The 15,780-nt window shown below is 39.4% G+C and overlaps 1 protein-coding gene across 1 annotated transcript in view; it reads left to right on the top strand.

Annotated features, from left to right (window-relative positions):
- The window catches only part of LOC140231338 (uncharacterized), a 157,559-nt gene that overhangs the window by 57,757 nt on the left and 84,022 nt on the right, over window positions 1–15,780 (top strand). The window contains exons 6-8 of the mRNA XM_072311494.1: window positions 2,944–3,169; window positions 7,113–7,186; window positions 8,098–8,201. Coding sequence (XP_072167595.1) covers window positions 2,944–3,169; window positions 7,113–7,186; window positions 8,098–8,201 — 404 coding nt within the window. The remainder of the gene's footprint in view (window positions 1–2,943; window positions 3,170–7,112; window positions 7,187–8,097; window positions 8,202–15,780) is intronic.

Below are 15,780 nucleotides of genomic sequence, written 5' to 3'. Positions count from 1 at the left end.
AGAGTTATAGAGCAAAAGATCTTGATCACATACGCTTTATATTGTTTATTTCATCTTAAACATAAAGAAAGTAACAGATGGATGTTAAGATGTTGGATTTCTTCAGACCTATAAACCTTGCAAAATTCAACATGTTTCATCTTACCTGAAAGCCTATGGAGTGTTTGGGAAGAATACATGTGTTGCCCGCTGTGTGTTAATAAACATTATTTTGATTATTAGGGTTAGTTTTTTGTTTTTCTTAACAACTAGTAAGGTATCAATACAGCACTGGTGCCTGATTATTATGATTAATATTCATGTAGCACCTTTTCAAGATTGTGGATTCAAAATGGTCTTACCAGTTACAATAAAATGTAAGAATAAAATCAATATGATTATATTTGTAAACTGAACTAAATAAAATTTTAAGCAAACAATCCCCTTAAACTTCTTGTGATTGTTATACCATTGGAATCAAACCAAGCCTGAAGTTTTTCTTTTGTTTTTTTGACATGTTTTTTTATGTATCAGATACTGTTGAGTATCAAGCATGCCTTTAGTTTGTAAGCCAGTATGGATTGAAATCAGTGAAATGAAATGAACTCAATGGAAAAAAATTTAGTTTTATGTAAAGTTTGCCTAATGTGCACATTTGTAACCACGTATGTTATTAATGGAAGTATGGTTGCATTTTTTGTTTTTTGTTTTGTAACTTGCGTAAAATACAAATCTTATGTATTTAGTTTGTATCTGAGATGATTGACCCTAGAAAGAAGGTTCTTAAATATCACCTGTCACTCACAATTAAACCAGGTTAGTCCCAGTTTCCCCTCCACAATCCCATATCTTGGCAATATCACATGAAACCAAAACACCTGTGAAAAAGCAAGATTAACCAAGCAGAGGTGTGCTTCCCAGGGCCAAAAAATTCAGCTTGACGGCAGCAAGTGTCAGAGTAAAACTCCTCTCGCTTTGCAGGAAGTGGGTCACATGACTAATCCACTGGCTTAGGATTGGATCCCTAACCAGGGCCAAATCATTTCCTCCTGGCATGGTATGCCTATACCTCTGGCCTAATTGGTCAAGCTGACTTGTAAAACATATGACATGACCACAATGCATTTAAGGAAAAAGGTTTCCTTGTCTCATAATTCTTGTCTCTTTCTTACCTTTTGCCATCTCTCTATTATTTGTTCTTTGCATTCTTTTCTTTTTAACTTGTCTTTTAATCATATTTGATTGCCAGTGTTCATAGTTTTTCCAGTTTCATACCCTTATATATGACTGCAAAGAAAAATGAGAATCTCTTCAGATCCATCTTATGCCTCCATTCTTGCTCTTTACTTCGTAGTTTCTTTTATCACATATTTCCACGTTTTTTTGTATTGCTCCTGTCTATTGTTTTCTGCTGGTTTTCCTCAAAATAAGTATGCATGTACACACCTTTCACTTGTGTTAAGTGTTCTTATCTTCATTGTATTCATATGCACTATCTTCTTCTTGACCTGTCACATCTATATCTTGCTTCAACCCATTTTCCTGCTTTTTGTCCCATCTCATTGTTTTAAAGACATGTACATGATATAATGTTACAGTGTTATATCAATGACCCCTCTCCCCATCTGTTCATGTACGAAATAATTTCATTGCATTATATGTGACTCTGCCCTATGTCTGCTACACAGCTGTGACATATGATTGATTCCAGAAGGAATTGTGATCCGAGCAAGATATCAACTTATTTGATTCTGGAATTCTAATAACTGACTCACCAGCTAGACTTCAATAAAATGAGTCACCAGTGCATTGACTGTAGGTAGCAGCTGTATCATAATACAATACAACTGACTGTCCCGTAACACACGACACATTTCACATTACATGACCACTGACAGAACATGGATCTTGCCTTGTAGATGACTAGTTTCCTACCACAAGAGGGCAGTATGCTGATTGCCAATGATTTCTTCCACATGAATATCATTCCAATATTTTCATATTTCATGAAACTTATGGTGGTAATGTAGAACCTTGCAAATATATGTGTGTACATGTATATGTGACTTGTTTTCTTTTGCATGTTTGAAGATATAGCTTCTTGCAAAGTCAGTTTTTTTTTGATAATTTTTCATACATTTGCTTAATAATAAACAATACAGTTGACTGAAATTATGTAACCTGCTGGGTCTAAGAGATTGCAACGTATGATTCGCAAAAAAACAAGGCCACCAGGTCACATCATATTGAAAGACTGTCAGATAATATCAAGAGCTCTGCTTATGTAATCTTTTTACATTATACTCAGTATCAAATTCCATGTATTCCTCCTAGAGTTGAACACTTTTTGATTGTAAGCCCCTTTCTCATCATCCTTATCATCATGACGATTCATTGTGGTCTCTTTTCCCACTTCATACCTGGTGAAACCCAGAGGTCATATTCTAGATGTCCTCATTACACTATGTTGCTATAGGAACCCATGTCTCCAGTCCATGTGATCACTGATGTCTTTAGTCACTGTAATCGATGGAGCTTTGGGATTTTTTTTTTTTTGTCTGTTACAGCATCAGTGACAGAGTATCTGCACAGAATCCTCAATCATTCATAGGTGCATGCCACATTTGAAGATTGTGTGAAATTGATTGGCTGTGATTTAAAGATTCCTTTGACTGAAGTGAGAAATAATAGTTCACTCTCTCATCTCACATTTCTTTTAAAGTTGAAGACAAGACACTTTTTTGTGTCTCCGCTGAATATACTGAGGAACATGAGTAATGAGTTACAAGTACTTGTACATATGTTAAAATTCATTTGAATTTTTCATATTGGTGCAAAAAGTGTATCACATTTTTGCATGGTAGTAAATATTTAGATGAAACAGGTACTGCATGATGCTCATTTAATCCTGCCTATCAATTCACATACCTTTGAATAAAGATTGTCTTTTCTTTTTTCCATTAGCATCTCATGCACCAGAAGACAGCCTCAGTTGAAAACATCTCAGGGCGTGGTTCACCAGTGGGCCCCTCGGTGGTACAGCAGATTTCCCTCATCAAGGGAGGTTATGGGAAGGGTCTCGGCTTCAGCATCGTTGGAGGGGAGGATTCACCGAAGGGAAGGATGGGTATCTACATCAAGACCATCTTTTCTTCTGGAGCCGCCGCAGCTGATGGCAGGTTGAGAGAAGGTAATAAAGTGACTTTTGAGAGAAAGATAGTGATTTAGGTCAACATGACAGTCAGTTTCTACCCATTTCTTTGTAGCTAGTTGTCAATAGCAGGAGTATTAAACCAGTCATACACTTCGCTAACTATGTTCGTATGATGAAATGTCTCACTTGCCAAGAGAGGGAGAGAGTGAATGGATATATGTCAATTAGATGAGGAATATTTCTAACACTTATTTAAATCCCAATACACTAAACTAGATATGTACATTGTGGGTGAGATAGAGAAGTCATGTCAAGCTCCAATCATTCTACATACCTTCAAGCCAACTTTATTTCTTACTTTTAAAAGCTGGTTCAAAAGATAGAATATGAAATCACATGATTACACATTGAAGTACCAACACTGAAGTAATCATATGGACAAGTTATATATTAATTTTTTTGTCATTGAAAAAATATGAGAAATGAAAAATGTTAGTTCTGAAATATTTTTTTTGTATAATATATCTTACTCTCCCATATAGAATTTGAGATTCTCCCGCATAAAGAAATGCAAAGTGAAGAAATGAAAATATTTGAAGAAACGCAAAAACGTCATAAAACTGTTGTAAAGCTGTCAGTACACCTCTTGAGTTATAAACCTTGTGATGTAGGAAAGTCATTGTTGGCCTACTTTGTGTCTAGTTTCCTGTCATAAATGCTTCCGGGCTTTGTTCAGGAGGCTGTAGGCTTTGTGCTTCCTTCGTTGTGTGGAAATCTTCCTAAAGTAGCTAGTAAGCTACTTTCTGACAATACGTCCTAACAATATTTTCCTTGCTGCCAAGAGATTTGCTAAGAGAAGCAAATGGCAGACCTGCAATTCATCAAAGTGGTAAAAGATAGAGCTTTATAGGTTGTAAGAATATATCAGAGTTATAGTGTTTTGTCAGTGATGTTCAAGTATAACACATTGACATGGAATGTGTTGTCTTCTTATCTATATATAGACTTATGTGTTGAAATTTCTTCAGCTTAAGAAAAGATGAGAATAGAATGAATGCTTGAAAGAAAAGGGCTACAAAACAAGCCAAACTCAGATGATTTCTTTGTAACTCAAGCATGTCTCAACAAAAAAAATGACTAATTTGTTTGCTGAGAATTAGAAGGCCATTATCACAATTTTAGGGGTACTGAATTATTGGTATTATATTGAAGAGTTTGATTTCCTATACGTTGTGGTGTCAAGTTTAGATCATTTTCATTTTAAATGAAATGTTAAAAATCAAAACCAAAAGAGCATTATTTTAATTGATATTGGGAACAATGCTTGTAAATCTGCCCACTTTTGATTAAATGAACATTTTATTTTATGAATATTGACTGTTTTGTTTTGTCTTTATTTATGCTCAAATCTTAGAACCTGATCGCACCCTTCTGGTTCTCGGCTGATGAATTCAATATATTTAAAATTTCTTTGTAACACTAATATGTCTTAACAAAAAAAGACATTCTGCCTTTTTTTTCTGTAACACAAACACATCTTCACAAGGACTAAAACCATTTTTGAAAAATGACAGACAAGTGTGTTGAATAGACATAGAAAGAAGACTGTGTCAAGAACAAGCCTTAGAGACCAAAAGGAAAATGATCTTGCAAATGTATTTTCAGATCATGTCCCTAAATGTCAGGCAATGGTTTGGCATGGTGTGCTGACATCGCCACGGCAACGTATCCATTAGGTGGGAAATCCTCCTCCCTGTCCACTCTACTCTCTGATGGGGTAGAAGGTCAGCTGAAGATTGCACTGTAATGACAGCTAGGGGTAGGGGGAGAGGGGGTGGGAGAAAAGGGTTACAATTAACAGATTTGCACCACAGCTTTTTAGCTCTAAATTTAGCCCCCTGGGATGAGAGTGAGATAAGACACGGTTTCTATCTTACTGCTCTCATGGTGATGGTAGGAAGCTTTCCCTCATTGGCTAATTTCTGCCAAATTTACGAGTTTCCTGCATCACAGGAATGCATGGAGACCGGTGTGGGTCTCATCCCAGAGAACCGCTCTCCAGTCTGCGAGGGTTCGCTGGGGCTTTGCACAAGCCGTGGGTGTTAGAAACCAGCAGAGATTGCATTATCTTGTCATCTGCTTCCCTTGATTACTTTAGCCTTCTGTGCAGGAGTTTCGCTGGTTTGGTTTGCTATCGGCTGATTGCTAGCAAGCCAGACCTACTCATGACAGATGTGGACTTGAAGATCTAATAATGTGGCAGCTTTGATTTCATTTGCCATTGATGTGTGTAACCTTGATAACATGAAACTTGCTGTAGTCTAGGAGATAAATGACAGGATTAAATGCCTGTGGCTCTGTGTGAGTGATCACCAAAGTGAATCTTTTGAAACTTGGAGTCTTCAAAGTACATCAATATATTATATTTGCTGTAATGCAAGAGCACATTGTATTTCAAAATGTATTAATCAATCTCTCTCTATCTGTCTACAATGTATTTATTTATCTATTGACATGGATCTACGTTGTATCTGTACATATACATTCAAGTATTGCCTACATAAAATGGTTTTCTTGCGGAAGGGTACAACAGTGATACAACAGGCATGATTATCTGTTTGTAAAGAGAAGAACTTGATTATTGATGACTGTTTTGACTTGTATCTGTGTGATATAGGGTGATACAAACAAAGGGATTATGACATGTGATTTCAGATCAGACCAGCGACCAAGAGTGCATTTTTTACAAACGTGTAGCCCAAGGTGCTAACAAAGTGATACAGTGAATCCCGTTGCTTACTAACAATCCACTAGGCTAAGAGTTGATGGCTGAGTGTACTCTCCTGGTTGTTGGGTGATGACAGGTAGCATTATTTACTCCTTTGTTACCAGCAGAGAAAGTGCCCTAATTTGTTCGTCTTTTGCCAACAGATCACAAAAATAGCAAGGCTTTGGGGAAAACCTGTAAGAGGGGCAAAGTGGGTTCTTCCTTCCTTATCACACTACGTAACTCTGAGGGTGGGGTAGAGCTCATTCTTCCGCAGGTCCCATTATAGTATGCGGAGATTTAGAGCACAAACAATGGTTGATCTATGGAAAGACTTCCCAGACAGACCTATACACCTGCTGCTACCTCTCAGCTTAGTTCTCTACCGGTATTTGACAGTGAATCACCTCACCTCTTGCCCTCATTTTATCCTAGGATCATATTTTACAGAATAAATGAGAGGACTTGGTTTATATTTGTCTCATACATAAGCTCAAAGGTTTATGTAAAAAATATTTTTGTGATACATGTACAAATGTATATGAAACAACTGATGAGTCATACTTGTACCTTGTTTGTTCCATGTGTCTGTTGTGTAAGATTATTAGAAGTCAATTCAAGTCAGTTTGATTTTATTGCAGTTAAAAATACATAATTCTCAGACTGAAATTGTCATTTCCATAAATGTCTACAAATAGTTTGAAACACATGAATAGAGATTGTAATAATTAATTACTGACATTATCACCTCAAATGACAATTCATTATTACTTAGATACTTTCTAAAAATCTATATTGATTATATCTACAAACAAAATGGAATTCTCCAATTGTGAAAACTTGGTGTACCATATGTATAAATGTCAAATTAAGATATCAAATGCAGAATTAACATCTTAAATTCAGCCAAAGTTTATATGATACATTATCATGGGTGGATTCAAGCTCAGATCAGTTTCCCAGTGGTTTTCCATTTTTAATTTGTTATACATAGCTTTTCCTGTAAAGATCATGGGTACCAAAGTTGGGACCAGAGAAAAGAAACTTGCAATAGACTGTAAGCAAAGTTACTGTAGGCCATATGATGTATGTATGCACAATTCTTTAAAGTGATGCAAAGTAAATCCAGTGGTGAGATGTGTGTATGTATGTGACAGAGTTTCAGTAAGTCTGTAACTCAGTGACTACCTTCCTCTATTCCACTGTCTACAGGGGATGAGATTCTGTCTGTGAATGGTGAAAGTCTAAGTGGAATGACCCACAAACAAGCAATCAACAAATTCAAGGTGAGTCTAGTGGTACACACTGTTTGGCTTCATGCCTATGAGTTTAGAGTTCAAATATTAGCCCTTGCATGGACCCTATGGCTGGCTGTCATGGCAGAGTGTGTAAAGTACTGAAGTTTAATCCTGCTACATTTATTGTACTTAGTGAATTTTATGTGTGACATGATGAAGGCACTTTCAGAGGTCTTCCAAAATAATTGTCAGCAGTGATCAAATTTGGCACCTGAAGACATTTTATTTTCACCAATACCTGCTCAGATTCACCACATAATGCTGAACTAATGTACATACTATCTACGTACAAAGGATGCCCTGTAACTACAGTGTAATTCATTGTGTTGTTCTTTCATATTACTGTTGGATTGCTGGTTCTTCTGTGTACTCAAAGCAATTCACTCCCAAATAAATTGAAGGTATATCTGTAAACCAGTCAATATTTTCAGCATCGGGAGATCAGTAGGGGGTATGAGTTGTTTTTGTGCTCTTGATAGCTTGAGAACTTGTATGTTGATTTTAATGCTATCATTTGATATACTGTATATGCCATATATTTTGCCAAATTTTCATTTTCATATGTTCATTGTCAAATTTTGCATGTCGGGTGCTATTCGCATATTTAACAACATGCGAAAATATTCGCCCTGACCTGGACACGAATGTGACATGCAAGCATGCATTTCTCCGTTTATTACTTGTACTCCAGGATCACGAACTTAACCACTCGCAAAATTGTCATGAAGTCCCAATTTGTAAAAAATTAGGCTTGCTAAATATATGGTGCATGCAGTCATTTGGAAATTTTGTGCTTACCTTCAGGGGTCCATATTTATAACTACCTAGAATTGGACTTATTTTTTTTTCTCTCTCCAATCTCTCCATCTCTGCTTTGCCTTGTGTGGCCCATCTTTCAGCAAGTCAAAAAGGGCGTTGTGACTCTAACGGTCAGGAGCAGGCTTTCACCGAGACCCTCTCCAGCAATCAGCCCTGTCACCAGTCCCATTGTGCCCCCAAGAAGGTGAGCCCCTTACACCCTCATCACCCCTTTAGTGTGACCCTCTTGACACTCCACGACCACACCCTAAACTTTACACCCCTTGGGTTCCTCTTCTCCTCCCCTGAGATCTAGCTCTATGCCCCACCTGCATGCCCCTACCCTTCCAGCTCTCCTTCCGTCCAGATGAAGAGCTTTCTACCACACTTCCTACCACCTGTACATGACCTCCATGCATTCGTTTTCTGTATTGTGCAGCTGTGTGGAGTTCATACAGTAGGTGGTGTACCATGGATCATCAGAGTCACTTACACATACTTAGAGAGTTCTCAAAGCCATCAAGAGCTGAAATGTATAGCTCAACAGTCATCCTTTCAATAAACATGATTAGAAGGATATTGTAAGCTTTCAATCAACACAGAGGGAGTTACAAAATATTTGTGATCTTAGACCAGCAAGGTGAAGGATAATGAGTATATCTGTGCAGCTACAGTATAATAATAATTGTTTGACTCTAAAAGGTGAGTAAAGATTTACAGAGGAGTACAAAGAGAGAAATGGCATAACAGGCAGTAAGTAAGTAAGTAAGTAAGTACAAAGAGAGAACATCTTACAGCTGTTGGTATTAGTGGAGGAAGAGAAAAAGTACAATGTTAGGAGGACAAGTAAAACTTGCTTTATGTTTGCCATACTTTAAAGGTAGGGAATCCCATTTGCAGGCCTTAAATGAAGAGTTGTATAAATACAGTGGTATGTTGAAGAGAGTATCATTTTAGAAACTCCCATAAAGTATTGAAAGTAGAAGGTAACATTTAGTACATTTTTTTGACCGTTAGATTTTGAATTGAATTGTTTTCGGGGCTCACCGTAAATTCCAGTACATTACTAGGCTACCTTTGCAGACCCATGTACTGCATGTGTGTCCATCATGTATATTTTGTGATGAAAGTTCATCAACACTTACAAACATTTCTATATACATTCTTGCCACACACTCTATATGTTATTACATCAGCTCATGTACTTTTAGATTTGTGTTTATAGATCACAAATACAGAAGAATGCAACAAAAAGGCTTAAGTGTGGCTGACACACAGAACTACTGAGTAGTTGAGTTTTGTGCATTATTCAAATTTTAGATAACTGTTGACTTCCAAATTTCTAAGCAGTGGCCTAAGCAAGTCCCCTGAGGTTCATATTTAATGTTTTGCTGCATTTTGGGAGGTCTGTAAAAGGTATCCCCTACCTTTAAGCCAAGTCTCACTTCTTCAATTGATTCCTAACTATATTAGTTTGGTACATCCAAACATAGTCTGTCTGCATGCAGATAGGAATTTGAGCAAATGATGTATAGCTTCCACCTTTGTCGACTAAAGTAGATTGGCATTATGTCATACCATATTCATTTTAAGACCTGTTTCTAGATGTAGGCTTTACACTTCCAGTAGTCCCTGCAGGATCAATTGCAGCACAAGTAATACAGGGAAGAGCACCCTCTATAGTCCTGTAGTCATCTCTGACCTGGAGAATAGGAGGGGCCTGATAGGAATCACAGTATAGATGTGATTAGCACCGTATCAGGGGAAGAGGCACTCTGTGTGTGCCAAGTCTGCCAATACACAATATGAGGCACTGAGTGAGGCAGACTTAATCAGGATATGATATAGGATGCTTAAGGGCTCCCTCTACAGTTGTCTCTTTGTCAGCCATATGATCAATAGTTACTACAGTGTACTTCAGGAGTATGAAAGAAGTGAAAACTATCTTACTTTGAGAAACACACAGTCACAGTTTCCTAAAAGGATTTTTAAAAATGCTAATAATATGGAATATTCAATTTTTTACCAGAATTTCTTTTCATTTCTGATCTGACATGATCAGATGTTGGAGTATGGTCAAAGTTGTAGTAAAGTAGGCACTTGAATTCCCTGCCCACTAAATTGTTACTGTACATTTGAATTATCAGTGACCAAGGATTGTTTGTACAGGTTGCCTACTGGTGCTGTGTAGGGAATTAAGACTATTTGATTGATTGATTTATTTTTTTGAGAGACCATGTTTTAATTCATATATTCAGACAGTGCAATAGAGCTTTCCAATACCACAGCGAAGCAATCTCTTTGTACATTATAATTGTAAAAAAAAACATGCTGGACTTTCATAAGAGGTACATTGTTTCAACCTTTGATGATATTAAGAATATGACAAAAGGAAAACAAAACAGCATATACCTGCAGTAAAGGATGTGCTGCCCCTTTGTGCGCCTGTGATATAGCTTGCCACTTCAGAGATATATATATACATGTGGAGTCCCACAGATTGCCCCCCCCCCTATTTTTTTGTTGTTACTATATTGTTCCCCTATGTCCTAATGGCAAGTGACCATTAAGGTAAATAGCTATTTGTCCCTCAAAGTGAGATGCTGCCCCTCCCCATTTGGAGAGTGGCCCAGCCCCTTTCTTGGAAGAGAGATAAGAAAAGCCCAACCAGCTTGGATGTTGGCTTGGTTCTTCACTCTGTTGTACCACGCATCCAAGCTTGACACAGTGTCTTATCTTCTCTTGTCTATTCAGGTAAGAAATACCTTTTTCATACTTTTAATAGTTATTCTCTCAGAATGATTATTGAACCAAACATGTTTTGAGAAATATAATGAGAGCTATCACTGTACGAGATGCTTTTGTGAACAGAAATGCAATTATTATATGTTTTGTAAGAAACTTGAGTGAATGAAAGCTCCAGTTATTTACTCTCCATCTAAGTTCTCTGGAATTGGTAAAACAAGAATGTTCCATCTCAACCAAGATTATATGTCATAATATGCATCTGGCAAGAAAACTACGATGAGACATTATGTTTTATAATATATACTTTTAATATATTTACTTATTGATTGTGTATGTGTGACATGATAGATAATATTGTATGATGTCAGACACATGTGAGTTGATGAATGAGTTGAGAATGTAAAGCAATGTACTATGTATATAGTGTGTGATCCAAAATAGTCTGACACACGTTGGGTCAGAAGCAGTGCTGTTAAACGCATGCAGCACTAGAATTGTATTATATATAGTGTACCTTCCTTGAGTATGAACACACCCAGCACAGGGTAGTACATAGAGTATTGAAGGAGTGGAATGAAAAGAGTGCCAACGCACCCCCATGATTCACACTAGAACAAAGAACTGACCAGAAAGCTTCAGGGGTGAGAAACAATGCTGATAAGAGACTTTATGAGAACTTCTCCAAGTAAGAGATTAGTCTCACAATCTAGACCCACTGGGAGTATTTTCTACATGTGCAAAAGGTATGGTGATATAACATTGATGTGACTTACTGCCTTGAGGATGCAGTTGGAGTTACAGTATGTTAACTGTTCATCTTTAAGTTATTAGAAATGTAAATATAGTGTATTACAGGGTGAACCCAATGGCTAGTGAATTTTCAGCAAAAAGGGTCTGAACACAGACTAGTGTAACTGCCTGCTTTAGTTCTCTCTCCCCTCTTTTTCTTTGTCTCTCTCTCTCTCTCTCTCTCTCTCTGTGTCCCTCTACTCCATTCATTGAGAAAACGTTGGTGCTGAACAGTCAGCCGGTCTCTTTGTTTTAGTTTGAGCTTTATGAGGAGATTTCCTCACTCTCCTCCTCACCTGAAAGAGAAGAGACTGCATGATGTAGTGTATTACCAGCCTTGAATAAAAGTAGCTGTTTGAGATGCTGTGTTCAGTGCTGAGGCAGGAAGTTTGGGCAGTCTGTGATTTGTTTAGTTCTAGGATTAAGCCCCTACCAGAGTGTGGGAATGCTGTAGTGTTGTAGTTGGTTACATTGTGTATGTCTAGTTTATTGTCACCTTGTAGTGCTTGTATATAAATGCTATAGTGAATAGCGTATGTCTGGCCTCAGAAGGGCAAGGTTAATATATATTTTATTTAAAGTCATGAGAGTTAGAAGTAATGGCAAGGTACAGTTTATACCTTCAGCGTTTAGTCATGTTATGCGAAGTTATGATAGCTTCTAGAATACATGAAGAAATGCATTTGCAGAGCAAATGATTATGTGTTAATAATGAAGACTGAGAGTGAAATATTATTATTTCAAGGGTCTTGTGCGCACGAATGACCTGCAGTCTTAGAGATTAAAGATAGTAAATCATTGAGTAGAAATTATAGGGATGATAATGCTAACATTCTTGTAGTTATATTCATTGAGTTGCTGAAAGTAAAAAGAGAGTTAAAGATTGAAAGAAGAATATGTTTTAGTATATTATTTCATGACAATTTAGTCATGGTGAAATACATATTAGATGTCAGGTTTACTCATGCAAGATAACAAGGTTATTTTGAAGGCATGAATATGATGGCTGATTAGCTACAGACTTTACATTTGTATTTTGTGAATTTAATATTAATTTGGTTATGTTTGTTTTTAAAGGCAAAGGATTACAAAGGTAATCTGAGAGTTAAGAATGAGTTTTGGTTGATTAGTTTCAAGAATTATGGAAAACTCATTCCAAGGAATGATAGACTGACATATCAAAGGATTGTTAGATATGTTAATAGTGTTTTAAAGTATGAAGTGTTTTGGGTTATAAGGAGTGGTTATTGTTACTGTTGTCGTTATTATGGTATAATCGATACAATTCGTATCATGAAGCGTTACAAGTTATGATGAGACGTTCATCAGTACATTTTATAGTGTTTGTTCTGTAAAATATTCAGTTGTAAATATACATTTTCCATTTTGATATATGATTATTAGTTGTCGAAGTAGAGATATAGAATAAAATGACTCTGTTGTACCACGCATCCAAGCTTGACACAGTGTCTTATCTTCTCTTGTCTATTCAGACACGCCCCCCTCCCCGGGCGGGCGCTACAAATCTGGCGACCCTGCCAGGACGGCAAACTCAGAAAAGGAGCTCGTGATGCTGATTTGTCGTCCTTAACCTACACGAATCTGGACCCAGGATGGATGAACTCTCGACGGAAATCCTCGCTACTCTGCCTACACTGACAGAAGAGCAGCTGAAGCAAGTTGCAACCGTGTGCGGCATCCCAGAAGAAAAGGTAATCGTAGTTGCTAAGAAAGGAAAATTGGGTGTGTTGCGTGTGGTCACTTCTTTTCTTTGCAGTGATGAGGTGGAGGGGAGGACGGATGGTGGGATGGAGTTGCTCCAGAGCATCGGGATAAGCATCAGGAAGATGACTGGAGGAAAAGCTGAAGCACCACCTGAGATGGAGACGGTCAAGACCTTACCTGAGGAGGAAAAGGTCAAGACCCTGCCTGAGGTGGAGCTCACCATCCCGACCAAGAAAGCATCAGTGATCCATGACCAGTTCCGACGAGAGTTTAAGATCAAAGGGCAGATCGGTGAGGCTGGGCAGAAGGATAAGCTGTCGTTTTCCAGCCTCGTCCACCAAATAGACCGCGGACTGGCTCGAGGTTATGGAGAGGAAGAGATTGTGGATGCCATCATAGGATCCATGGTTCCCGGGTTACCTCTCCGCGCCTACCTGGAGTCCAAACCAGATCTTGATTTACCAGTTCTGAGGCAACTGCTTCGCAGCCACTACCGGGAAAAAGAGGCAACAGAACTGTATCATGATTTGACGAGGGCAGTCCAAGGCCAGAAGGAGACGCCCCAAGAATTTCTTCTGAGGATGCTGGCACTGCGACAAAAGATTTTGTTTGCATCAAAGGAAGCAGACGCCACCTTCCGATATGACGGGACATTAGTGCAAGGTATGTTTCTACACTCTCTGTTGACAGGTATCACTTCTGACGCCATCAAGAGTGACCTGAAACCCCTACTGCAAAACGTCCACACCAGCGATGAAGTCCTTCTGGAGCGGCTGAACGTTGCCGCCAACAACGAGATGGAGAGGCAGGAGAAGCAGGGCACAGCCAGGAGGGCCAAGGTCAGTGAAGTCTCCACCTCCCAAGTCACTCCCAAGAAGCCCAAAGATCCACCCACCCAACCTACGACAACCTTCAACATTGACAACCTGAAAGAAACACTGCAGCAACTCATCAGAACAGAGATTGCTGCGATCACACCAGCAAGACCATCACAGCAGCTTCAGACTCCACCACCCCATATGCAGCAGAGACACCAGCGAAGGGAATGGGGATGCCAGAGCTGCAGAGCACAGGGCTGTGGAGACCAATGCCAACACTGCTTTCGCTGTGGGAGCAGTGAGCACTTCCAGCGTGGATGCCGGTACCGCCAGGGACAGCCGGGAAACGCCAGCGGGGCATCCGGGAGGGGCAACGGGTTCCCCAGCAACAGCCCCAGCCAACAGCTACCACCGCCTCAATAACTAGTAAGTTTCAGCAACGTCCAGTACCAAGATCACGTGCAGCCAAAGTTTCAAAACTAGTGGGAGAAAGGTGTATTATCAGATGTTTTCTAAGTGGCAGAGAAACTGAAGCTCTTTGGGATACTGGTGCCCAAGTGACCATTGTCTCAGAAAGATGGAGGAACGATAACCTACCCCACCTTAAGCTTCATCCTGTTAGTGACCTGCTGGACCAAGGACTCAACCTGAAAGCAGCCAACGGTGTGGAAATTCCATTGACAGGTTGGATAAAGATGCACTTCAGCCTCATCGACTCAAGAGAGGACATCATCGAGGTGCCCACACTCGTTACTCCAGACCCCATCGAGACACCCATCATCGGATTCAATGTGATTGAAGAGGTGACAAGGGCAAATGCACCAGCCACCCAAGGAGTAAAGGTGTCTGCACTGTGTGCTTCCCTTGGAATGGAGCGTTGTACTGCCCAAGGACTTCTCTCCTTACTCAATGACAGTGATGATGATGGGATTGCCATGGTCAAGAATGGGAAAAGAAGCATAGTCATCCCTCCTAAGGAAACGGTAGGTGTGGTCTGCCAAGTACATGTTCAAGTCCCTGACAAGCCCTTAGATGTTTTGTTCCAGGCATCAGATAGTGAAAGAATGGATGGATTGGAAGTCGAAGACTGCCTCCTAAGAGTAAAGAAGGGGAAGTGTAGCAGAGTCATTCTTCCGATCAACAATCCCACAAAGCACAAGATAACACTTGGAGCACGAACAGTTCTAGGCAGACTGCACCAAGTCCAGTCCCTCTCCACTGATGTCCGACCCAGCCAAGAGATGACAGACCCGAAAGAGCAAGCATCAACAGACCAAGATGATGACCTGTTCAACTCCATGGACCTGTCTGAGCTTTCCCCTGCCCAAAAGAAATATGCCCTTCAGATGTTACGGGAAGAAAGAGGAGCCTTCGCTAAGGATGACAAAGATGCAGGACGTGTGGAGGACCTCCAAATGAAGATCCCCTTGAGGGATGACACCCCGGTAAACAGGACATATGTTTCCATCCCAAGACCACTATATGCTGAGGTGAAGGAGTATCTTCGAGACTTGATCGAGAGGGGATGGATCACCAGGTCATCATCGTCATATGCGTCTCCCATCATCTGTGTCCGCAAGAAGGATGGCAGCCTGCGCCTCTGTATTGATTACAGAGGCCTGAACAAGAAAACCATCGACGATCGCCAACCGATCCCGAGGATACAGGATGTCTTGGATGGCCTTGGTGGGAGTGAGTGGTTCT

The sequence above is a fragment of the Diadema setosum genome, chromosome 7 (assembly GCF_964275005.1).
Source record: "Diadema setosum chromosome 7, eeDiaSeto1, whole genome shotgun sequence".
Taxonomy (NCBI): domain Eukaryota; kingdom Metazoa; phylum Echinodermata; class Echinoidea; order Diadematoida; family Diadematidae; genus Diadema; species Diadema setosum.
Note: the sequence above shows the minus strand (reverse complement) of the source record. Positions and strands in the feature narration are given on the sequence as shown.